The sequence below is a fragment of the Thalassophryne amazonica genome, chromosome 4 (assembly GCF_902500255.1).
Source record: "Thalassophryne amazonica chromosome 4, fThaAma1.1, whole genome shotgun sequence".
Lineage (NCBI taxonomy): Eukaryota > Metazoa > Chordata > Actinopteri > Batrachoidiformes > Batrachoididae > Thalassophryne > Thalassophryne amazonica.
In genome coordinates, this window is record NC_047106.1 from 70500658 (window position 1) to 70526410 (window position 25753).

General features: G+C 44.1%; 1 protein-coding gene across 1 annotated transcript in view; it reads right to left on the reverse strand.

Annotated features, from left to right (window-relative positions):
- Positions 1-836: 836 nt before the first annotated feature.
- The window catches only part of LOC117508943 (transmembrane protease serine 2-like), a 62669-nt gene continuing 37752 nt past the window's right edge, over positions 837-25753 (reverse strand). The window contains exons 8-12 of the mRNA XM_034168779.1: positions 22283-22445; positions 22033-22205; positions 4356-4457; positions 1507-1643; positions 837-1058 (exon numbers count right to left, since the gene is read on the reverse strand). Of these exons, the coding sequence (XP_034024670.1) occupies positions 882-1058; positions 1507-1643; positions 4356-4457; positions 22033-22205; positions 22283-22445 (752 nt within the window). The 3' untranslated portion in view covers positions 837-881. The remainder of the gene's footprint in view (positions 1059-1506; positions 1644-4355; positions 4458-22032; positions 22206-22282; positions 22446-25753) is intronic.

Below are 25753 nucleotides of genomic sequence, written 5' to 3' on the forward strand. Positions count from 1 at the left end.
CACTTCTCCATGAAAATATCATAAAATAACAGCCATGTCAGCCAGGGTGAAAGTAAGATTATTCAATAATTTCTGGACCAAGTTGAAAGAAATTTGAGAACACTACACTGACATATGGAGTATATCATAGAGAAATTAATCTAATTTCTTGTATATTCTTATATTAGTAGAATATGCAAAGTCAAAGCAACTGTCATGTCACCCACCAAATTGAGAGAAAAACATTTCCATTCTATGAATTGGCTCTTACAGAATATCAGGATGGAAAACCTGATGTGAAGAAGAAACCGAGGCAAATTAAAAAGGGATAAATTGAGATTTATGAAGTGAGACTTCTAACCGAATCGTTAAACGAATGGTGCGATATTTATGACAAAGCATTCAGGCAGTAAAAGTGAAGTCACTACTTTACAGAATACAGATTGACACCAAAAATAAATTCTTACCTTTATTCAGCAATTTTGGTGATTTCCCCAAATAATTTATATTACATATAATATACACTTATGAAAGATCACTCTACAATTTATAATTTTTTATTTACTTAACCTTTATTGAACCAGCTGTACAATCCTTTGTCAGCTGACAAAGGATTGTACAGCTTGTCGCTATACCCGAACACTGCACAAAACAGCTTTTTCAGATCACTTTAACCCAAGTTAAAGTCAGCAAATAATCTATTTCTATTTAATCTGCCTGACAACGCATAACGCTAAGCAAGATGGCGGCTGCTGGCAACAGCTCACAGGCGGCATACACCATCTAGTGGATTAAATGGAAATCAATGATATATATACACACACACACACACCTCTCTGTTAACATGAATGTTTTCCTTCAATTAAACAACAAAAAAAACTTGAAGTTGGCTCAAAATACAATTAAAGGAGTCTGTCAGCTCCTACCCTCATCTGATGGTAGATCCACTCCAGGAAATAAGTAGTGTTGCTATAGACACTGGGCTTGTTTGGCTCAGTGCACTGTCCTCCTGAAACAGTGACCCCTAGAAGCCGCCACAACCCCCCCTTCTGGGCCACGAGAGGGCCGTCACTGTCGCTCTGAAATCAGCAAAATGTCACAAGATTTTCTGCTGTTCGATGAAAAATTTTTTTTTTTTTAAATTAACATTTTTATGAAGTGAAACTGGAAATAAATGTCACATTTGAGTTTCTTTAACTGAAATAACATCTTCCACCTTCACATTTCACTGTCAGTTCACCCAAACTGAATTTTTATAAACACCAGTGCCTTTAAAATGTTTTCACAGGCTCTTTAAATGGGATTTTCCAACTCCAAAAGAGATTTGTTCACTTTATGAAGCATTTAAAGCGTTTCAGACATGAAAAATGTCACTGATTCAAATGTTTATTTAAAGCTGTTACTATGGTAACACTAGTACACAGGAGGTTTTGTTTGTGGTGAACATTACATAAGCATGTAAAAAACAGTTCTTTCAGAATTAGAAAATCTTTGATCTCCATTGTGCGTGTCAGCTGTGTGTCTCACATGGCATTTGTGTGCTCCTGTGTGCGTGTTTGTGGCACACATCATGTCCCGTAATACGCGACCTTTGTAGGCCGCTAAGTTGTTACAGTCCACGCGGTCGATCAGGGACACCGGAGTCTCCATCAGGCGTGGACCCTCTGACAAAACAGACAACACACTCATCTCAATAAGCTTTAGAAATAATCATTTTTTAAAAATCCAATAATAGGGTGAGGAATTTTTTAAATAAACATTCTGAAAAAACCTACTTTACATTTTTCAGTCATTAAACTACTTAAGAAATTACCTCTTAAAAATTCTGGGTCTTTTAGTGAAGCTTTGGACCAGTGACCTTAGTATTTCTTCTGTTTTTCTTATTGCTTAATGCTGACAAGTTATACTGTATTTGTTGTCTTTCTGATGCATGATTCTGTTTTTTTTTTCTCTCTCTCTCTCTGAGGTGCAGCTCCATCCAGAGATGGGAGTGGTGTCTTTCTGCAACCCTCCTGTCCTGTGCTCCGGCAACATTCCCTGTATATTCATTTTGTGAATTGTTTTGTATATTGTGTTTGTAGCATGCCCCAAGCAGAGGGTCACCCCTTTGAGTCTGGTCTGCTTGAGGTTTCTTCCTCAAATCAGAGGGAGTTTTTCCTTACCACTGTTGCTCTGGGGGTTGGTACGGTTAGACCTTACTTGTGTGAAGCACCTTGAGGCAACTTTGTTGTGATTTGGCGGTATATAAATGAAATAAATTAACTTGGAAATGTCTTGGAATTATGAACTTGGCATTTACAACCCCTGGCAAAAATTATGGAATCACCAGCCTCTGAGGATGTTCATTCAGTTGTTTAATTTTGTAGAAAAAAAAGCAGATCACAGACATGACACAAAGCTAAAGTCATTTCAAATGGCAACTTTCTGGCTTTAAGAAACACTATAAGAAATCAAGAAAAAAAGATTGTGGCGGTCAGTAACGGTTACTTTTTTAGACCAAGCAGAGGAAAAAGATATGGAATCACTCAATTCTGAGGAAAAAATTATGGAATCACCCTGTAAATTTTCATCCCCAAAACTAACACCTGCATCATATCAGATCTGCTCGTTAGTCTGCATCTAAAAAGGAGTGAACACACCTTGGAGAGCTGTTGCACCAAGTGGACTGACATGAATCATGGCTCCAACACGAGAGATGTCAATTGAAACAAAGGAGAGGATTATCAAACTCTTAAAAGAGTAAATCATCATGCAATGTTGCAAAAGATGTTGGTTATTCACAGTCAGCTGTGTCTAAACTCTGGACCAAATACAAACAACATGGGAAGGTTGTTAAAGGCAAACATACTGGTAGACCAAGGAAGACATCAAAGCGTCAAGATAGAAAACTTAAAACAATATGTCTCAAAAATCGAAAAATGCACAACAAATGAGGAACGAATGGGAGGAAACTGGAGTCAACGTCTGTGACCGAACTGTAAGAAACCGCCTAAAGGAAATGGGATTTACATACAGAAAAGCTAAACGAAAGCCATCATTAACACCTAAACAGAAAAAAAAACAAGGTTACAATGGGCTAAGGAAAAGCATTCGTGGACTGTGGATGAAAGTCATATTCAGTGATGAATCTCGAATCTGCATTGGGCAAGGTGATGATGCTGGAACTTTTGTTTGGTGCCGTTCCAATGAGATTTATAATGATGACTGCCTGAAGAGAACATGTAAATTTCCACAGTCATTGATGATATGGGGCTGCATGTAAGGTAAAGGCACTGGGGAGATGGCTGTCATTACATCAATAAATGCACAAGTTTACGCTGATATTTTGGACAATTGAAAGGATGTTTGGGGATGTTTCAAAATGATAATGCATCCTGCCATAGAGCAAAAACTGCGAAAACATTCCTTGTAAAAAGACACATAGGGTCAATGTCATGGCATAGGGTCAATGTCAACGAGTAGATCTGATTTGATGCAGGTGTTAGTTTGGGGGATGAAACTTTACAGGGTGATTCCATAATTTTTTCCTCAGAATTGAGTGATTCCATATTTTTTTCCTCTGCTTGGTCTAAAAAAGTAACTGTTACTGACTGCCACAATCTTTTTTTCTTGATTTCTTAGTGTTTCTTAAAGCCAGAAAGTTGTCATTTGAAATGACTTTAGTTTTGTGTCATGTCTGTGATCTGCTTTTTGTCTACAAAATTAAACAACTGAATGAACATCCTCCGAGGCCGGTGATTCCATAATTTTTGCCAGGGGTTGTATTAAAGCTGCAGTGTATAGTGATGTGTGGAAGTAGTTCTTTCCTTCTCCCCAACACACACCCATTAGTGGTGTAACGGAGCCCCCTGGTTTAGCACACATGGCCCGTCTACCATTTATTGTCATGGTGAATTGTTCAAGAAATAATTGTGTAACTCTCGACGTGTTCTCCTGAGGAGAGCACGTTAAAAGCAGACAGTCTCTGCCACCTTATTACACATGTGAGTTTCCGCTTGCAGGTTGAGGATCACATTCCATCCAAAGATGGAAATAACCATTCTGATCAGTCAGCAATTGAGAATGTTTACAGCATTTCCCACTCAGATCAGTGATATTTCCCTATTTTCTCCAGTGATCACATCAGTGGTTTTCTCCATGCACACTTAGCCGAGTGTTGGTGGAGCTCCAGGAAATTAAAAAAAAAAAAAAATTGGAGTGGTATGTGTGTTTCAGAGGACCCAGGATGCAGCAATCAGATGAGGTACGATGCAAGAGGGTGTTCCATTTTATTACCTGAGGCCTAAATATGGCCATCAGGTATTGCAAAGGCCTTGTGTCTGTCCGTCTGTGCTCAGCCTAAGTCCAGTGGCAATCTGATCATATTTTCATCTCACCTCCGTTTACTGTGCTGACAAATCCTGTTGTCCAGCATTTATGGTTCACAGTGATGTTTAGCCCGATATTTGGGAGGCACACGGGTCCAATATTTCTGGAGGCTGTTTATAAAACAGAAAAAAGGGAGGGACCATGCAAGATGTCATTATTTCTTACACTCACATCTTCAACCGCTTAGTCCAATTCAGCGTCATGGGGGGGCTGGAGCCTATCCCAGCAGTCATGGAGCACAAGGCAGGGTACATCCTGGACAGGACGCCAGTCTGTCTCAGGGCCACATATAGACAAACAGTCACACCTGCACGTGCACTTTTAAAGTTTCCAATCCACCTAACCTGCATGTCTTTGGACGTGGGAAGAAGCCGGAGCACCCGGAGAGAACCCACACAAACACGGGGAGAACATGCAAACTCCACACAGAAAGGCCACAGGTAAGAATCAAACCCATGACCTTCTTGCTGTGACGCAACAGTGCTAACCAGTAAGTCACCATGCTGCCCATTCATAAATAATCATGGTGAAAATTGGCACAACTGAAGTTTAGGGAAAGAATTTTAAATATGTTTATAAATACATATAAATTAAACAATTTTGTTACCAGTATAGTAAGTTCCTTCAGATGCTCCTTTGTTTGCACTCGGGGTCACCACAGCAAATCCAAGGTGGATCTGCATGTAGAATTGGCACATGTTTTACGCCGGATGACCTTCCTGCCACAACTCCACATTACATGGAAAAATGTGGCAGGTGTGGGACTTGAACCGGGTAACTTCCACACCAAAACCAAGTGCACTAACCACTTGGCCACCACCCCTACTAATTTTGTAACCAGTATATTTAACGAAGAAAAATCCTAAGTTAATACATTCAATTAAAATATCAAAGTCGACATTGTGAAATACAGAGTATGAGCATGCTTTGTAAATACAAAGTATGCTGGATGAAGCCTAAATAGTAATTTCTCTTTTCAAATATGTATTGGACTTCATTTACATCAATCATTAAGAAATATAAATGGTACAGTACTGTGGTGTCTGGAACAGGCAGCTTTCAACAACTGTGACTATTCTAGGAGACAAGTGAGGGAAGCCACCAAGATAGATAGATCAATACTTTATTCATCCCCTTTAAGGGGAAATTCATTTGCCTGAGAGCATTCATACATACACAATTCATCCATTCAATAAAATACCAATAAATAAGCCAAATATAAAAACACATAAGAAGCAAAAATACATTAACAAGAGGCGTTAAACAGTCTTGTGGCAGCTGGGACAAATGATCTTCTATACCTCTCAGCCCTGCATCTCATGGATAGGAGTCTGTCACTGCGGTTGCTTTTCGGAACAACCACTGTGTTGTGCAGAGGATGAGATTTGTTGTTAATAATAAAGTTCATAATACACCTCATCCTGCTCTCCACCAGTTCACCCACAGAGACCGCCTCCCTCCCCATCACTGACACACACTTCCTGACAAATTTGTCGAGTCTGTTGCAGATAGTAATGACGACATCATAGGCTTCTGGGGCTCTAACTGGACAAACTGTGCGTAGTGCTACTTTTGTCTGTGGTATCTTTGGATTTTCTCAAAAATAAGGCATGACGTTGAAGCTCCAGTTTGCTAGAAGCCAGATGTGAGTTTTGAGATTAGATCTGATCAGCTTTCTTGTGACAAAGTCCGTCTCCGTTCCACTCCACCATGAAGCTGTGACAGACAAAAGCTGCACTGTGCACAGACTCTCCATTAAAGATGATAAAGCCCTGGTCCCACCAAATAATGAAGGATGAATATAAGCCACGCAGCATGGTTTTTTTTTTTTTGTTTGTTACAAGAGGATTTATTCAGCTATCGTAGGAGAATAGTGGCTCTGAGAGTCATTTTCAGTTAATCAGGCTCCTCTGAGTGTCGTGCTAATTTCAAGATGTTCAAAATTAAGCTCCAACATGGGGCAGTTTGTGTACAAGTTACTACAAGGACTTAGAGGCATGTGCGTGGTGCTTACGAGTGACAGGACTGAGCGGAGGCGAGGCACAGACAGAGGCTGGACACAAATGCAGGCTCACAACAGGACGTATGCGTAAAGGATGGTTTAATTCAGGCCTGGATTCAGTAACAAAAAGGCAGTCCACAGAGCAAAAGTACCGGGCAGGGACAAGACAGAGGACGTGGTCAAAAACAAGCAGGGTCAGTACACGAGCGAACAGAGTTGTCAGGGCTGAGGCAAAAAGCAGGATCCGGTACACAGTGCTGAGTCAAAAAACACGGCTTGGCAAAAACAGGACGAGACAAAATGCTGGTAAGTGAGAGAACAACAAACGAGCAGAGAGGAAGTGAACTGAAGCAGTTTAAATAAGAACAGGTGTTAAGATAATGAGGTGCACGTGGAGGAGGAAGGGCCTGGAAGGGGCGTGGTCAGGTGACAACTAAAAGGCAAAAGAGATGCAGAAAGGCGGTGACAAATGGGCAAGTAAATGACAGATGAATGGGGCGTGGCCAACAATGATGACAAAGTGCAGGTGCGGGACATGAGAGTGCAGTGATCAGAAAGAGACTGATAATGAAACTGGGTGTGAACTGAGAAGAGTGCAGACAAGAACAGGATGAGACAGACAGGTGCAAGTGAGCAGTGAAGAGATTACAGACAAGACAACTAGAGAACATACAAAGAAAAACATGAACAGGAATCTACACTTGAACAGGGCTGAAAAGAATACCAGAACATGATAAACAGAATGATGGGAAAACACACCAAGACAAAAACTAAGTGGCACAGACAGACAAAACTATAAGAAAAACAGAAACTAAGTGATAACAAAACCTGGCATCACAGTACTACAAATTGCAGAAATGAACAGCAAAAATAGGCAAAAAACTAGATGATAAACCATGAAAACACAGAACAAAACTAGAATGGAACATGGCTGAAGTATAAAAGTAACAAAGAAGAATGTGCCAAAGCAAAAATAGAACATTAAACACATGATGAATGTAACAAATAAAACAAGGCTGGGGCAGAAAGAGCAGAACCAAATAAAGAGGGAAAATAAGGGCTGAAGCCTGGAACTGGGCGGGGCATAACAGTACCCCTCCCCCAAGCAGGTACCCCAGGGCAGCCGCCCAAAAACGACCCGACACTGGGTGGGCGGCCGGGGGGCAGACTGAGGCAGGAGAGCCACAACAGAGCCCAAAAAACAGGAGGCCCCAAGGATGACCAACAACAGACCCTAGAAAAACAGGCAGGGGGAAACCTGAACAACAAAAACCTGGCAGGCGGCCATGGGACCCAAAATAGTGCATTGTCATGGTAGGAAACAGATCTACAGGTGGCTCAGGAGGGCGACCATGCTGCGTAACACAGGGCCTGGGCCCGCGACATACAACCGGGTCGTGATTAACTACCGGGTCAGGAGGGTGGACCTGGGATGTAACCTCAAGCAAGGACACATCAGAAGTGTGATTATGGGATGAACTGACCCCTAGGGCGGTGCCAGAGGAACACTCTGGGCCAGAATTGTGATGAAGTACCCAAAAATAAAGTGGAGAAACCAACCTCCTAAGGAAGAATCTGTTGGGTATTTTCTCCTCCAAACATTTTTAAACCTTTAACAAGACAAACAGAGTCAAGAAACACCAGTGAGACAAAGTCAAATATTACGCGCGGAGTGCGGCCAGGCTGTACACCAAGGCTACACTAAAGTCTGGCCTGCTTTTCCGCTCTTTTTATTAAGAGACGCCCTCATCACATAAACAAGAAACTTGTCCTAAGGGTGGGGGTAATGACGCAAGACAAGTTTCTTCCCATAACATAAACGCATACGTCAAGTGCAGCTGTAAGGAAGAACACTTCAGGTCAGCACATCTCGTTCGTCTGTTGCAGTTATCAGCTGTTTTGCATCTGCCTGGAACACTAAGCATCACAATCAGTCAAAATTCAACCTTCAGTTCTTTTACTCCCAGTCGTTAGCGGCTACGAAAACAAAGTTATGTTATAACAATAAGTACATCCAGTCCTTCATTCCCAGTTCAGATTGACCCCAGAGTGCTAAAACAAAATTGAATTCTCAGGATTGCATTAAGACAGGTGCAAAACAGCACATCTCCGTTCTCATGAGAAAGAAGACAAAGCTACAAATGTTTAACAGTGATAACATATATATATATATATATATAAAATCCTTAACATTTCCCACCTGTTTATCACCTGTTAAACGTATAGCAGGCATCACCCAGCTTAGTTAGTTAGTTTATTAACTTAGTTTATTCTGTCCACGTTTTATTAATTGAACACCACCAACAGATGGAAGATTTGAATCCAGCTGCTATTTGATCAACCAGTTTATACTCGTCAGGCACTCCTCTGGGGACTCCTATTGCGTCAATATATGTTGGATTTCCTACTCCTTTCCAATCTCTTTTTACTCTATGTCTGGCTATGCCTTTCTGCCAATCCTCAGGAATAAGAGGCTGCATATGTCGTAACGTCTTCAGGGGTCATGGGTAACAATAATGATATTAATGCACAATAACCTGACACATTTCGTGGCAGTCTATCAAAGATTCTGTTATCACCACACCACCACCATACATCACTCCTACCGACTGGTATAAATGAACCGTTTTTCTGTATTATTCGACTACACCACTTGTCTTATTACTTTTTCAGCTAAAGCTTCATAGGCTAAGAGTGTGTTAACTCATCACGTCAACAGTTCAAGCTTGAACTGGAGTTGTGAGCTTTTCAATATCATCATAATTCTCAGTACAGTCATTACAGTTTTCTCCACTAAGGTCTGACTGTTTCAATGCTTGATATTTTGGCATAGTTTGTTGGAAGGCCAGATTACGCTGTACAAATGTATTTGACACCATTTTCAATAGTAACTGCCAACATGGTCCTGAAGTCAACCAGGACCAGGGATTCCACCGGTTCACGGCTAGGGTGTCTTTATGCATTGCATCACGAAGTTCATTCAGCTCCTCCAATGCGTCCTGCATATCCACTGAATGAATGGAGTCTGGGATGAAAGTACAGCATGTTGTGTTCAGCAGAACACAAACTCCTCCCTGTGAACCAGTAAGCAAGTCTAAAACCATGCGATTTTGCATCACCATGGTACGTAAAGCATCTATTTCAGTGTTTTGAGCTGCTACTATTTTTTTTGTTACATTCATGAACAGACCCAATCAATAATTCAGAGTTTCAATCATTAATGAATTTTTTCCCACTCCTATCCAGGGGAACAATGAATGTGCTATTTTATCTCCTACAGACCACAATTTTTTGGTCCTTTAGTACATCCGAGCCCCACATGTGATTATGTGGTAACACATCTGGGTATATCAATCTCCTCCGTCTGGTGCTGCCATTCTTCTCTGTGGAGGTCTTACCACATATGTATGGTCAGTCACCTGGGTAGGTGCACACACACCACCCCAATTTGGTGGGAGACTCATGTACAGTCTGGAACCATAAAGCCAATAGATGTCATCATACACCGGAGTACCATTTACAGGTGGTAGCAAAACTTACTAACATAAGCACATGATTCATCCGTTCCCCATGGACAGGAGCCTGTATAATTACATCCCCGTCCAATGTGATGAAGATAAGTACCATCCACATATTATGTTTTGGTTAGGCTTAAATTATTTGATAAAACATACGTTTGGGTACACAGACGTTTCTTAATTTTACCTACATTTTATTCCCTGTCCCGTAAAAGCAAATTGGGAATGGCCGTTGTGATGACAATTTAACGTGATGATATTTTTGCGTTTCCCTTCAGTCTAGTCAATGGAGCAGCACTTGGGCACGCTTGTACGTCCTCTGTTGAAATCCCTATCATATAAGTGGTTGCACTGAGGCAAGTGGTGTTACATCTTATCAGATTTGCTGAGAACTGCTGCCCCCGAAATACAGTTTGATTATGCATCCGTATGATAAGACATTCTGTCACCCTAGCAGGGTACGGTTTAGCCGTCAGAGCTGGGTGTGTTGAGGATATAGGTATTTGCGAACAAACATAATAATTAGTAACGTAATTCCATAGCCAATAAATGAACATATCTGTACCACATATTAGTATGGTATATATGAGGGTGTCCATCTGTCTCGTTCACATTATGAATAAACCTCTTCTGATGTTGCTTGCGTTGTTCTCTGGCTCGGTCCACAGTGAGCTGCAATTCTTGGGTCAACCACCAGGCCAGGAATCCGAGGAGCACGAAACACACTAAGATCACAACACAACCGGCTGCCCTACCAACAGTCCGGCAGCGGCGGCGCTGAGCACGCCGCTCCGGGGTCTGCTGTAGTTCAGTCATGATTGCTAGGATACAGTGTTGTTAACCACCTCACCTAATAGTGCAAGGATCTCCCTGCTTCACTGGCATTGAGACAATCTATTGCTAATTAAATAGACTCCCTTTGTAGCCAGACTTCCCCTTACACTGTGGAGGCCGCCAACACACGCTGTATCTTACAGTGATGTATCCACGTTGATCTCTCCGCTATCTTTACTGCAGTTGGTGTTGTTAACAGCACTCGGTATAGACCTTCCCAACGAGGACTGGACCAGTTCTTCCTCTTAATCACTCTGATGAACACCCAGTCTCCTGGCTAGACTACTGGAAGGCCGTCCTGTGGAAGATCAAAATTATTCGGCAGTAAATGTGTTTAAGTTATCTCTTTCTGTGTTAATGTCTTTTTCATAAAATTTGCTAATGTTTGTTCCTCATCTGCTGTTTTAGTATCCATGTCAAAATTGGTAGACGATATGGTCGTCCATAAAGTATCTCAAATGGTGTTAACCCTGATGGTGTTGGTGTTATTCTCATACAATTTTACTAGGTCCAACATTCAATCCAGGTTCGTTTTGTCTCTTCTATACATTTCCTTAATCTTATTTTTATTGTGCCCTTTGTCCTTTCCACTAATCCGGCACTGTGTGGATGATAAGCGCAATGAGTTTTGAGATTGACCTGTAGCGCTTCTCCTACGTATTGCACTATTGTATTAACAAAATGCGCTCCATTATCTGAATAGACTGTTTCTGGTATTCCAAATCATGGAATGATGTCTTTGCACAATGCCTTAGCCACTGTAAGTGCATCTGCATGTTTTGTAGGGAACAATTCTACCCATTTTGAGAAGGCATCAATTATGACTAAACAAAATTCCTTCCCTTCATGTTTACTCAGCTGTATATAATCCATATGAATCACTTGAAAGGGATATTGTGGTGTTGGAAATTTACCTCTTTGGGGTCTCAAATTGCCTTGTGAGTTGTGTTTTGCACATGTCATGCATGCTCTACAATGCTGTTTTGCATATGCATCGAACCCATAAAGACAAAAAATAGATTGCAATTGCGATATCATACCCCCTGATGAGACATGCGTCACGCCATGGCTCATAATAGCTGCCCATTTAAACATATTTTTTTTTTGGCAATATGGGTTTCTTTTGTGGTCATATCCGGAGGGGTGTCATATAGGAGAAAAATAGAAGAGCTGTTGCCGCCTTTGCGGTTTTGTCAGCAACGTCATTTCCTTTTGAAACACTGTCAGAGCCTTTGGTGTGAGCCGCACATTTGCATATAGCAATTTGGTTAGGCAATTTCACAGCGTACTGAAAGCGTACTGGCTGTCTGTATAAATTGATACAGCCGTACCTTTAAACAGATAGCAAGCTGCAGTTAAAGCAACTAATTCAGCTGCTTGTGCTGAAAATGAGGATGGCAATGAAGCAGAATCCAATACTTCTGAATTTGTGACAACAGCATATCCAGATTGTGTTTGTCCATAAGCGTTTTTAGTGGAAGAACCATCCACATACACAATTGTACTGTTTGGGATGGGTGTGTCCTGGAGGTCTGGACGTGCTTTCGTACAGACCGTAGCTACATCAAGACAATTGTGCGGCTCACCATCCTCAGGTAAGGGTATCAATGTGGATGGATTCAATGTTGTACATCGCTCTACCGTAAGATGTGGTTGTGATAATAGCAAGGACATACACGAAAGATGTCTTGCTGGGGACAAAAGGCTCATGTTTGTCTGCAACAGAAGTGCAGAGACTGCATGTGGAACTTTCAGTGTCAACTGATGGAATAGAACAACATTACTGCTACTTTGAACAGCCATAGAGGCTGCAACAACAGCCTGTACACATGGTGGTAGAGCACTTGCTACTGCATCCAATTTAGATGAGTAGTAGGCAACTGGCCTCAATTTTGAGCCATACACTTGAACCAAAACACTAGTCATGAACTTATTCTTACAATCAACTGTTTGAATGAATGGTTTACTATAATCTGGTAGTGCCAAAACTGTGGATGACACTGTTTGTTTTACTTTTACAAAAGCTTCCTCAGCATCTTTGTTCCATTCCAACACGGTTGACATTGAAATATCATCCTTGTACATCAAATCAGAAAGTGGACTAGTCAATTCTGCATAGCAGGGAATCCATGCCCTGCAGTAATTAGTCAGTCCAAAAAATGACATCTGCTTTTTGGTTTGTGGTTTTGGAGCGTGCAAAATTGCTTCCTTCCTGTCAGACAGGATTGTGCGCCCTGTGGCTGATAATTCATGTCCTAAATATTTTACTTTATCCCTACACAACTGAACTTTGTTTTTACTCACTTTGTGGCCATTATCAAATAAGAAACATAATAATGCTACTGTGTCAGTTATGCAGTTTTCTCGTGTGTCAGAGGCAATCAAATGTCATCAACATACACTAATAGTTGGCTATCTGCCGGTGGAACGAAATTAGCTAAACATGCTGACATGACTTGAGAAGAAATAGTTGGGCTCTCTGCGTAACCCTGCGGTAATCTGGTGAATGTATATCGTTGTCCTTTAAAGGTAAAAGCAAACCAGAATTGACTATCTGGGTGTACTGGTACGGAAAAAAAAAAAATGCATTACTGATATCTATTACAGAAAAACAACTAGAATTTAATCTCAATGAGCTTAACAGTGTGTGCGGATCTGGTACACATGGAGCTCTTTTTACTACAGCAGCATTTACTGCCTGCAGATCTTGAATCATTCTCCATCCCACTGAGGGCGGAGCCTTTTTTTACAGGAAATATGGGTGTGTTACATGGTGAATCTGGACATGGCACTATTACTCCTGCTGTTAATAAATTCTCTATTACTGGCCTGATTCCATCAATTGCATCAGGTTTCAATGGATACTGTCTTACACATGGTCTGTATTCTGTTTTTGGTCTTATAACTACAGGTTGTGCATTTTTTTATCAGTCCTACGTCTGAAGGACCTGTTGTCCACAATCCTGATGGTACAGAAGAGAGAAGATCGTCCTCTTCAGGACTCAACTGAAACACTCAGGATTGTGAAGTGGACACATCAATCTGTGTTCCAGCTGTCAGCACCAATGAGACATTAACTGGCACTTTATACAATTTAGTTGATGGACTGAACTCCGTTCGTGGTCCAACTCTGCTCCAATCAGTGGCTGACAAAGCTGTTATGACTGTCAGTCCCAATTCTTGCCATTCTGTCAAATATGGTTTACAAAGTGACACATGTAATGGCATACCTGTGAATCTCAATTTTAAAACATCTTCAGTGGCACCTGTTACTGTTATGACAGCTGTTGAGTTGCCATCATGAATCAAATCGGTCATTATCAGCTTCACAGGTGAAATATTTTTCAATTTGTTTTCATACACTGGTGTTCCTGGCAATATGCCACTATGGACTCTAAATACACTCTCAAATCTGCATCTAAACTCTATCCATGGTTCTCCTTCTTTCTGAGTTGTCCTGGTAATTTCAGTATAATTTATCTTTGGTCCTAACACTCCTTTTGCACGTGTAATCGTAGCTTCCACTCTTGTTTTCAAGACTAGATCATCATGTGTCAGTGGTACGCCTTGTTGATCTGCAGGATTCCAGTCTCCACGTACCTGACTCCATTTAGGGCCACATGCTTTCATCCACACCTGTTGGACTTCAGGTCCATTAAGGTGGTAAGATGTTCTAATGTTTTCTATATCCTGCATAAATCCCTCAATGTCGACATGTGGCGATGGTATCATGTCGACTGCTGCTTTGATATCATCAGCATTCCATGTCCGATAAACGAGCATGGTTGGTAGCTGTCCTGCTGTTTCTGCACGAGGATTTGGTACTTCTATCATAGGATAGGCACCTCCCTGATCACTATGTTCCACCATGGGAGGGGCTGTAGGCACTTTTGCTTGACTGCGTGTTTGTGGTTTTTCTGGTTTTTCTCTTTTTACCTTAGGTTTTACTGCCAAATCATACTGTGGTGGCAATACATCGTCATCCTCTGGTAGAGGAGATAAGGGTCTCTTTGCCACCGACGGTCCAGCCGGCGGTGGTTGTTGAGGCTGTTCTGGTTCTCTGTGCTGAATTATCACATCTTCTTCTGCCTTACCTACAGCTTTCTTTTTTCTTGCTTTCTCTAATCGTCGCTTCTCTGCTCCCTTCTGTCTGTTCTCTGTTTCTTCCTCCCAAAATGCCACTAAATCTGCCCCTACTTTCTGCATCTTTTTCTCATCACCTTTATGTTGCTGTTCTAACTCCTTCTTTAGCTTCTGTATACTGATCAGGTTCAGTCGTCCGTCAAAGTCATGTTTATTAATCCAGGTCTCCAATTTTTTGTTGTTTTTGGATTTTTTGCTTCCATAAATTTCCAGTCGTCAGTTGATAAATTTCCCTTATTTATAGACGTCTTACCCCCCATTTTTATAATCCCTTGTTATAATTTGGACTTCAGACGGGGGCACACCTAGGGTGTTCTAAATCTGAAGTTCTCACACTTTCTTTGGACGTGACAATTAATTTGCCGTCGTGTGGTTGATTCCTTTCACCTCCCCGTAGGAAGCGGAATCACTTGCCTCTGCTTCCACACGCACGGTTGTCACTAACGTTGTCCAAAGTATTACACACACACAGTTTTCACAGTTATTTACACTTGCGCAAAACACTATTTACACATAGAAACACTCCTAATAATCGTACGCGTATTCTTATGCCAGGGGAGCTCACCCTCCTGTGAAATTTAACTAATGTCCTGCATTAGGGGACTCCGCCGTCCCTGCCAAATTTAACTACTTTTTACAGTGCACGTATTTCTACCCGGGATTTCCTTTACGTATTAAAACAGAGGAGTCCGTATCCTCCTTCCGGAATTTAACTACTTGCGTCCCTCGCAACCGTAGAGGAGTCCGCCCTCCTTACAGAGTTTAACTGCTTTGCATTAACAGACGATTCTGTATCATCGCTTACGGAGTTTAACTGTTTTATGTGATCACTTTTATCCCCTACCGGTACGCGTATATAAACAGAGGAGTCCGCACCCTCCTTACAGAGTTTAACTGCTTTGCATTAACAGACGATTCTGTATCATCGCTTGCGGAATTTAACTGTTTATGTGATCTGATCACCACTCACTCAGTACTATTTACAAAGAAATTCTACTCACTGACTCGACTTCCTGTCTGTCTTCTTCGGGAAAATCTCGTCAACCAGACGATGCCAACGGTGGTCGACAATTGCAGACACGATCAATCGATCGGACCTTGGCCAAGGATTTACGTCTGGACTTGACGACCTCCGCTGGACACCTCCGGTATTGTTGAGATCCCGGACGAGCCCCCAGTCAATGTTGGGTATTTTCTCCTCCAAACATTTTTAAACCTTTAACAAGACAAACAGAGTCAAGAAACACCAGTGAGACAGAAAGTCAAATATTACGCGCGGAGTGCGGCCAGGCTGTACACCAAGGCTACACTAAAGTCTGGCCTGCTTTTCCGCTCTTTTTATTAAGAGACGCCCTCATCACATAAACAAGAAACTTGTCCTAAGGGTGGGGTAATGACGCAAGACAAGTTTCTTCCCATAACATAAACGCATACGTCAAGTGCAGCTGTAAGGAAGAACACTTCAGGTCAGCACATCTCGTTCGTCTGTTGCAGTTATCAGCTGTTTTGCATCTGCCTGGAACACTAAGCATCACAATCAGTCAAAATTCAACCTTCAGTTCTTTTACTCCCAGTCGTTAGCGGCTACGAAAACAAAGTTATATGTTATAACAATAAGTACATCCAGTCCTTCATTCCCAGTTCAGATTGACCCCAGAGTGCTAAAACAAAATTGAATTCTCAGGATTGCATTAAGACAGGTGCAAAACAGCACATCTCCGTTCTCATGAGAAAGAAGACAAAGCTACAAATGTTTAACAGTGATAACATATATATATATATATATATAAAATCCTTAACAGAATCCCACAGAATGGAGAAGCCACTGGGCAATAAGGAGAAGCACCATGCCGAACAGCCCATAAAAAGAAAAATAAAGTGCATCAACATCCCCGCCACAGACCAGATCAAACCAATGTAAGAGTCCAAGACACATGATATTCAGATATATGCATAACACCCTAAGGAAATAACTAAAAAGAGACCAAAAAGAACAGTCATATGCAGAATAAATGTATTTGAACAAAAAACATAAAAAGCAAAGAACCCACATTAATGAGCTGTAATGCAGACAGAAAAAACCAAAAGCAGACCAACAAAAGAACCAGCCAGAATAACCTGTGCTTCCTTGGAGTGCCGAATGTATTGCGAAAAATGGTTAATCAAACCCTGTGGGTAATCGGGATTAACCGATGTAATCAGGGACCAGAGAGAGGACTTTAACAGATGTTGGGTGGAATTAATTTCCAGACTCCCACAACCAAACCATGGAGAGATCTCAAGGAACAAAATTATTTTTGAGTATTAAAGTCAAGACCTTCAATAATTGTGTGTCATGGTCATTCATGGCCCACCCCAGGAGTGGGTGTGGGACCTTTAACAGACTATTCAAAGAGGCACATAAAGAAAGCACAAAATAAACCCGTAAAAAACAGAGTTCAAATGAAAAGTCACTGACCGTCCTTTGGTTTGTGTCCTCAAGCGTCGTCTTCTGAGCCGACACTAAAGCAGGAGCAGGACGAGGAGGCTCCGGAGAGGAAGTTTCAGACAGCGTGCGTACGACCGACGCACCATCAGGCATCGAAACAGGCTGCGGCGCGGCATGCACTGAGGCCGGTCCAGCAGCTGGTGGCGCAGAAGCAGTGTGCTCAGAGACTGGTTCAGCCGCAGGTGCCGCAGGTGCGGAGACTGGTTCAGCCATAGGCGCGGTGCGCACGGTCTTTCGTGGCACAGGTGCATGAGACTTACAAAGGGCTGGTACAGGTGGTAGGCTTGGAACAGCCGTTGTCAGTTCAGGGAGATGCAGAGAAGTCGGGCATGAGGAAGTCCAAGTCGTGAGCGCGGTTGGGGCTTCCAGGTACCAACGCGCTGATGGCGTCAAAACGGTGGAGACCGGCTCCGCTTCGGCCCGTGGCGGGCGTGTGGAGTCCACATGAGTCTTACGCGGCGCAGGCTTAGGTGGTGCCCGTGAAGGGGCCAGAATGGGTGCTGAGCGTGGCTGTGATTCCGGTTTCTCCGGCTGAGATGGTGCAGCCGGTTTTTGCGTTGATGCGCACCAGGCTGCGTCCGACAATGTTATATACTGTGGTTCAGAAGAAGAACAGGCAGCGGTGATGTCCGATTCAAACAAAAATCAATTGGATCCTCAATGCATGGAGGAACCTGGCCCTGCTTAAAATGAGATTTAATGTTCTTCAGTTCCAGAAAAGAGTGGACCACGTCTGACTCGGCTTGTAAAAGCTGATCAAGGGCCGACAGAACGTGACGTCGGTTCTGTGGACTCAGATTGTCCTGATATTCAAAAAATAGGTCCTGTATCTTAAATAACACATTAACCGTGTCCTGGACTGCAAACTGCTCTGTCTCAGAAGAATCATCATCGTCATCTTCATCACAGTCGCTCCACTCAGCATCGTCATTAGAGGGCAGGTGGGCCTCAGGATGTTTTATCCAGTCGGGAAGTCTTTGGCCATAAAAAATTGTGTCAAGGTCCTGCAGATCAGGGAAGAGCTCATAAAGCTCAACATTTGCTCCCAAAAGTTCCCATGCCTGCTCTAGAAAATCAAATTTATCCTTCGGAGAGTAGCAGTCCCGGAAACACACAAAGAAAAACTGAATGTCATCAAAAATCCTTTTGATGGTGTCGGGGTCCTGGTTCCTGTCGACCGGGTTCGAGCCCGCTGTGTCCATGTCTGGCTCGTTTGTTCTGACAAGACTGAGCGGAGGGGGAGGCACAGACAGAGGCTGGACACAAATGCAGGCTCACAACAGGACGTATGCGTAAAGGATGGTTTAATTCAGGCCTGGGTTCAGTAACAAAAAGGCAGTCCACGGAGCAAAAGTACCGGGCAAGGACAAGACAGAGGACGTGGTCAAAAACAAGCAGGGTCAGTACACGAGCGAACAGAGTTGTCAGGGCTGAGGCAAAAAGCAGGATCCGGTACACAGTGCTGAGTCAAAAAACACGGCTTGGCAAAACAGGACGAGACAAAGTGCTGGTAAGTGAGAGAACTCAACAAACGAGCAGAGAGGAAGTGAACTGAAGCAGTTTAAATAAGAACAGGTGTTAATAAGATAATGAGGTGCACGTGGAGAAGGAAGGGCCTGGAAGGGGGCGTGGTCAGGTGACAACTAAGAGGCAAAAGAGATGCAGAAAGGCGGTGACAAATGGGCAAGTAAATGACAGATGAATGGGGCGTGGCCAACAATGATGACAAAGTGCAGGTGCGGGACATGAGAGTGCAGTGATCAGAAAGAGACTGATAACAATGAAACTGGGTGTGAACACGTGAGAAATGAGAAGAGTGCAGACAGAGCAGACGAGAACAGGATGAGACACAGGTGCAAGTGAGCAGTGAAGAGATTACAGACAACTAGAGAACATACAAAGAAAAACATGAACAGGAATCTACACTTGAACAGGGCTGAAAAGAATACCAGAACATGATAAACAGAATGATGGGAAAACACACCAAGACAAAAACTAAGTGGCACAGACAGACAAAACTATAAGAAAAACAGAAACTAAGTGATAACAAAACCTGGCATCACAGTACTACAAATTACAGAAATGAGAACAGCAAAAATAGGCAAACAATAACTAGATGATAAACCATGAAAACACTGAGAACAAAACTAGAATGGAACTGGAACATGGCTGAAGAATAAAAGTAACAAAGAAGAACGTGCCAAAGCAAAAATAGAACATAAAATAAACACATGATGAATATAACAATTAATAAAACAAGGCTGGGGCAGAAAGAGCAGAACCAAATAAAGAGGGAAAATAAGGGCTGAAGCCTGGAACTGGGCGGGGCATGACAACGAGGCTGGTAAAAGCCTCGTTGTCAGTGCGCCTGGCAGCTACGCAGGATCTGAGAGGCTATCTTTGGAGAGGCTGCCCTCTTCCGCACACAATTCCACCTGCTCTGTGCGCTGGATGCTGTATATAAAATAATTATTTTGTAGGGGATTATAATCATATTCTGCCAAACCTTGGATGCTGAAAACACCTCTAATCACTTCTCGAATCACAGAGAACTGTTTCATCTGGATGCTTTTTCCCTCTCTTTCCTGGCCCATGAGGAACGTATTTTGGATCAACTTAAACGTAACTATTATTAATGTTTTTATAGCTTGATAAAACAGTTGCATGTTCATTCCTAGCTGTAAAGGTATGCCTATGATATAATTAATATCTTGTTAATGGAGCAGATCACTGTGTGTGTGCACTGACACAATGACTTGTGTGCAAAACGAGCATTTACCCAGCTCACAATAGAGTGATTTTGCAGTCAATAATGGATGAACACAAAGTTAGAAGTTGGATTACGGTGTAAAAGTGGCTGTGTGTTTAAAGCCACGGAAGAAATAACACCAGTGAAGCCGCAAGAAGGAGTGCAGAGCTGCCCAGGAGCAAAAGAGTAACTGTAAGCTGTAGAAGAAATAAAGAAATAATTTGGGGGGGTGGGGTGATCCACAGGCAGTGGTGGGCACAGCTAACCAAAACGTTAGCTTCGATAACCATTAATCAGATGACTGAAAAGTTAGCTTTTATGACGGTAAACTGCTAAAAAATTTATCATTATTACAGATAACTGACAACCAATAACTTTTGGTATTGATTCAACGTGGCCACATCAGATTACACTGTCGGCTTCTGATAAACCAATTTCACTTTAAGCGCCGCAGGGACTGCTGGGTAAATTCAAAGATCACAAACAGAAAAAGAATGCACGAAAAATGAATGAATAAAATATAATTAAACCTTGATTGGCAAAGAAAAATACATGTAGTAAATATAAATTCTTACCTGTTAGTTTCAGTGGGATTCATCTGAAAAAATAATCATCCTGAGATTATCCAAAACGGTCTAAATGGTGAAGAAACATCTGCACACACCTGTGCCATAAGAGCTCTTCTCTCCCACCGAGTCTTGGCGATACCGTCAGCCACAAAGAAATAAAATAAAATAATGTTAAAATTAGTCTGTGTTCTTTTTGTGTCGAGCAGACGATAACGCTTCTTCTTCTTCTTCTTCTTCTTTCAGATCCAATGGCAGACGGCACCAGCTTACCGCCACCTGATCGCTGATTTTACAAAACGTTAACTCCTGGCAGCCATAATCATTTGTTTAGATGCAATGAAGTAATCCAGTGTCCTTTAGATATTTAAATAATTCTTTTGCATGATGTGTGATGGTTTTGCAGCAGATTTCCAAGGGACAAGGGACGGAAACACTGTAACATCCAAAGTGAACCTGAACTACACTACCCACAATGCTCCCTGAGTTAACCGGCCAATCATGTTTTGCGCTTAATGATGATGTAATCAGCAAGTGACAGCCAGTCAGCCATAAATAAACACACAACAGACAGAATAAAATGTTTGATTTTAGGGTTTACAAATGTTTTTGACCATTAAACTTTGCTCACTTTACCAGCAAAAAAAATGTTATCCCACCGCTGTCCGCAGGTGCGGCAACGGTAAATAAATGGTAAATGGACTGCATTTATATAGCGCTTTTCCATCTATAACACACGTTCAAAGCGCTTTACAAATAATGCCTCACATTCATCCCGATGCCATTGCGGGTGTATATAATTAAATCGGCCACCTCATTGTGGCTTCTTTTTCTCTTTTTTTTGGAAGTGATCCACAGTTGCGGCAGCACGCACACACTCAGTGCAGCATCTTGTTTTGGCCTGCGTTTAAAAAATGTGACATCTTGAATGGATGCTGTGAATTGAAAACCCACACTTTAAAGGGACCAAGTGTGGGAGGGCAAACCCATGCTTAAATGTGCACCAGCGTCGTGTTACATGGCACTATATAGATCTATGTGGCTTGGCGTGGATCATATGTGGTGACACGAGCAACTCAATGCTGGACGGGGTTCAAATGACAGGTCATTCGTGGCTCACTCGAGGCACATGCGAGGTACAGAGAGGCACATAGAGGCACCTTAGTAGTAGATACGTGACGGCTTAAAACATGGATCATTCTTCAAATAATCTCTGACACACCCGGCTCATTATTCATGGCTTATTATTCGATGGGACAGAGGCTTAAGAAATGTTAAAATGACTGATGTGCTGACAAAGAGGAACATACAGAGAAATCCCAACAGTGTGAGCACGGCCAATGTTCAAAAAGGATCAGTTGTGGCCAAAGTTGACAAAAACACACCTGAGATGTCCAGAGGGTGGGACAGCTTCATCAGAGCGATGTCATTGCTGTAAGTGAGGCTGCTGTAGCCTTCGTGAGCGATAATGCGGCTCACAGAATGAGCAGGGTTAAACAAAGTCTGTGATGGAGTCACCATCTCAGCGTACACCATCCAGTCCTTAGGGTCAGAGTTCCTGCAGGACAGAGATGCATCAAACAGCACAGTCAGGCTGGATCAGACCACAACTAAGCACAGTGAGCAAAGAATCACCTGGAGACACAGTGTGCTGCAGTCACAATCCAGTAGGGGGTGATCATGGCTCCTCCACAGCGGTGAGAACCCCTGACCTGGAGGCTGACCTGCCAGGGCCACACTCCAGGAGAAACCGGCTGGCTGTCAGGGGCCTGACTGGAGTTCACACTGTTGCCGCAATCTGAGTAGTAAGGACAGTGGACGCACTGATTCATGTTAACTCATGGACTCACTGAAATAAACACATGAATTCAGCTGAAAAGTATAAGAAACCCTGAACCTGAAAGAAACAGCTTGGGGATTTTTTTTTTTTTTTTTTAAATCAGGATATCTAAGAAACTAGCCACTTATTTTTCACAGAACTTTTGTGAGAAGGTTTGTTTTCATCTGAAACAAGAAACATCGACAGTGAAAAGACCATTCGTGGAGTACTTTTTAGATTTTGGGGAGAGTTCAGAAAAAAGGGGCCAAAGTTTTTAAAAATACAGATAGCTGCCACCTTATCGTGGTGGGGGAGTTTGCGTACCAGGATGATCCTAGGAGCTATGTTGTCAGGGGCTTTCTGCTCCCTGTAGGGTCTCCCAAGGCAAACAGGTCCTAGGTGACGGGTCAGACTAAGGGCAGTTCAGAACCTCCATGACCAGTAAAAAATCAAGGACCGAGACGTCGCCCAGTATGGCAGAGCCAGGGCCCCACTCTGGAGCCAGGCCTGGGGTTGGGGCTCGCGCGCGAGCACCTGGTGGTCGGGCCTTAGCCCATGGGGCCCGGCCGGGCTCAGCCCGAAAGAGTGACGTGGGCCCGCCCTCCTGTGGGTTCACCACCTGCAGAGGGGGCCATGGGGGTCGGGTGCAAAGAGGATTGGGTGGTGGTCGAGGGCGGGTGGCCCGGCAGCCCGGTCCATGCTCACAGCCCCTGGCTGTTGGGATGTGGAATGTCACCTCACTAGGGGGGAAGGAGCCTGAGCTTGTGCGGAAGGTTGAGCGATACTGACTAGAGATAGTCGGGCTCACCTCCACGCACAGCTTGGGCTCTGGTACCCAACTCCTGGAGAGGGGCTGGATGCTTCATTTTTCTGGCGTTGCCCACTGGGACAGGTGGAGACGTGGGGTCGCATTGCTTATTGCTCCCCAGCTCAGTCGCCATGTGTTGGAGTTCACTCCAGTAAATGAGAGAGTCACGTCCCTACGCCTTCGGGTTGGGGACGGGTCTCTCACTGTTGTCTCGGCCTATGGGCCGAGCGGCAATGTAGAGTACCCGACCTTCCTGGAGTCCCAGGGAGGGGCACTAGATAGCGTTCCGACTGGGGACTCCATTGTTCTCCTGGGGGATTTCAACGCCCACGTGGGCGGCGACAGTGAGACCTGGAGTGGGGTGATCGGGAAGCATGGCCTCCCCGATCTGAACCCGAGTGGTGTTCAGTTGTTGGACTTCTGTGCTAGTCACAGTTTGTCCATCATGAACACCATGTTCGAGCACAAGGGTGTCCATAAGTGCACGTGGCACCAAGCTGAAGAAGGAGTCCTACTTATCTTTGTTGGTAGGTGGGACCCCAGAGGCAGCTGACAGGTACCAGCAGGCCAAGCGTGCCGCAGCCCGTGTGGTTGCAGAGGCAAAAACTCGTGTCTGGGGGGAGTTCGGGGAGGCTATGGAGGAGGACTATCGGTCGGCCTCGAAGAGATTCAGGCAAACCGTCCGACGCCTCAGGAGGCAGAAGCAGCTCTCCACCAGCACTGTTTATGGTGCAGGTGGGGAGCTGTTGACCCTGACTGGGGATGTTGTCGGGCAGTGGAAGGAGTACTTCGAGGATCGCCTCAATCCCATCGTGAGGTCTTCTGAAGAGGAAGCAGAGACTGGGGACTCAGAGGCGGACTCATCCATTACCCAGGCCGAAGTCACCGAGGTGGTTAGAAAGCTCCTCGGTGGCAAGGCTCTTGGGGTGGATAAGATCCGTCCTGAGTACCTTAAGTCTCTGGATGTTGTGGGACTGTCTTGGCTGACACGCCTCTGCAGCATCGCACGGTGATCGGGGACAGTGCCTCTGTATTGGCAGACCGGGGTGGTGGTCCCTCTGTTTAAGAAGGGGGACCGGAGGGTGTGTTCCAACTATAGGGGGATCACACTCCTCAGCCTCCCCGGTAAGGTCTATTCCAGAGTACTGGAGAGGAGAATTTGACCGATGGTTGAACCTCGGATTCAGGAGGAGCAGTGTGGATTTCGTCCTGGTCGCGGCACACTGGACCAGCTCTACATGATCCATCGGGTGCTCGAGAGTTCATGGGAGTTCACCCAACCAGTCCACATGTGTTTTGTGGATCTGGAGAAGGCATTCGACCGTGTCCCTCGGGGCACCCTGTGGGGAGTGCTCCGGGAGTACGGGGTCCGGGGTCCTTTGCTAAGGGCTATCCGGTCCCTGTACGACCGCAGCAGGAGCTTGGTTCGCATTGCCGGTAGTAAGTCAAACATGTTTCCAGTGCACGTTGGCCTCTGCCAGGTTGCCCTTTGTCTCCGGTTCTGTTCATTAGTTTTATGGACAGAATTTCTAGGCGCAGCCAGGGTGTAGAGGGGGTCTGGTTTGGGAACCACAGAATCTCATCTCTGCTGTTTGCGGTTCTGTTGGCTTCGTCAAATCAGGACCTTCAGCGTGCACTGGGGCGGTTTGCAGCCAAGTGTGACGCGTCCTGGATGAAAATCAGCACCTCCAAATCCGAGGCCATGGTTCTCAACAGGAAAAAGGTGCTTTGCCCTCTTCAGGTCGGTGGAGTGTCCTTGCCTCAAGTCGAGGAGTTTAAGTATCTCGGAGTCTTGTTCATGAGTGAGGGATGGATGGAGCGTGAGATCGATAGATGGATCGGTGCAGCTTCTGCAGTGATGCAGTCGTGTATCGGACCGTCGTGGTGAAGAGAGAGCTGAGCAGGGGGGCAAAGCTCTCAATTTACCGATCGATCTACGTTCTGATCCTCACCTATGGTCATGAGATTTGGCTCATGACCGAAAGAACGAGATTGCGAGTACAAGCGGCCAAGATGAGTTTCCTCTGCAGGGTGGCTGGGCGCTCCCTTAGAGATAGGGTGAGGAGCTCGGTAACTCGGGAGGAGCTCGGAGTCGAGCCGCTGCTCCTCCATGTCGAAAGGAGTCAGTTGAGGTGGCTGGGGCATCTTTTCCGGATGCCCCCTGGAGAGGTGTTCCGGGCACGTCCCATTGGGAGGGGGCTCCAGGGAAGACCCAGGACACGCTGGAGGGACTACGTCTCTCAGCTGGCTTGGGAACGCCTTGGGGTTCCCCCGGAGGAGCTGGGGGAGGTGTGTGTGGATCGGGAGGTCTGGGCGGCTTTGCTTGAGCTGCTGCCCCTGCGACCCGACTCCGGATAAAGCGGAAGAAAATGGATGGATGGATGGATGGATGACTGGAAAATCATTTTAGGATTACCAGGAGTCCCCTTGTGTAACAGCTACACTGTGTGTTGTGTTGTTATGACTCCGCCCATTTACT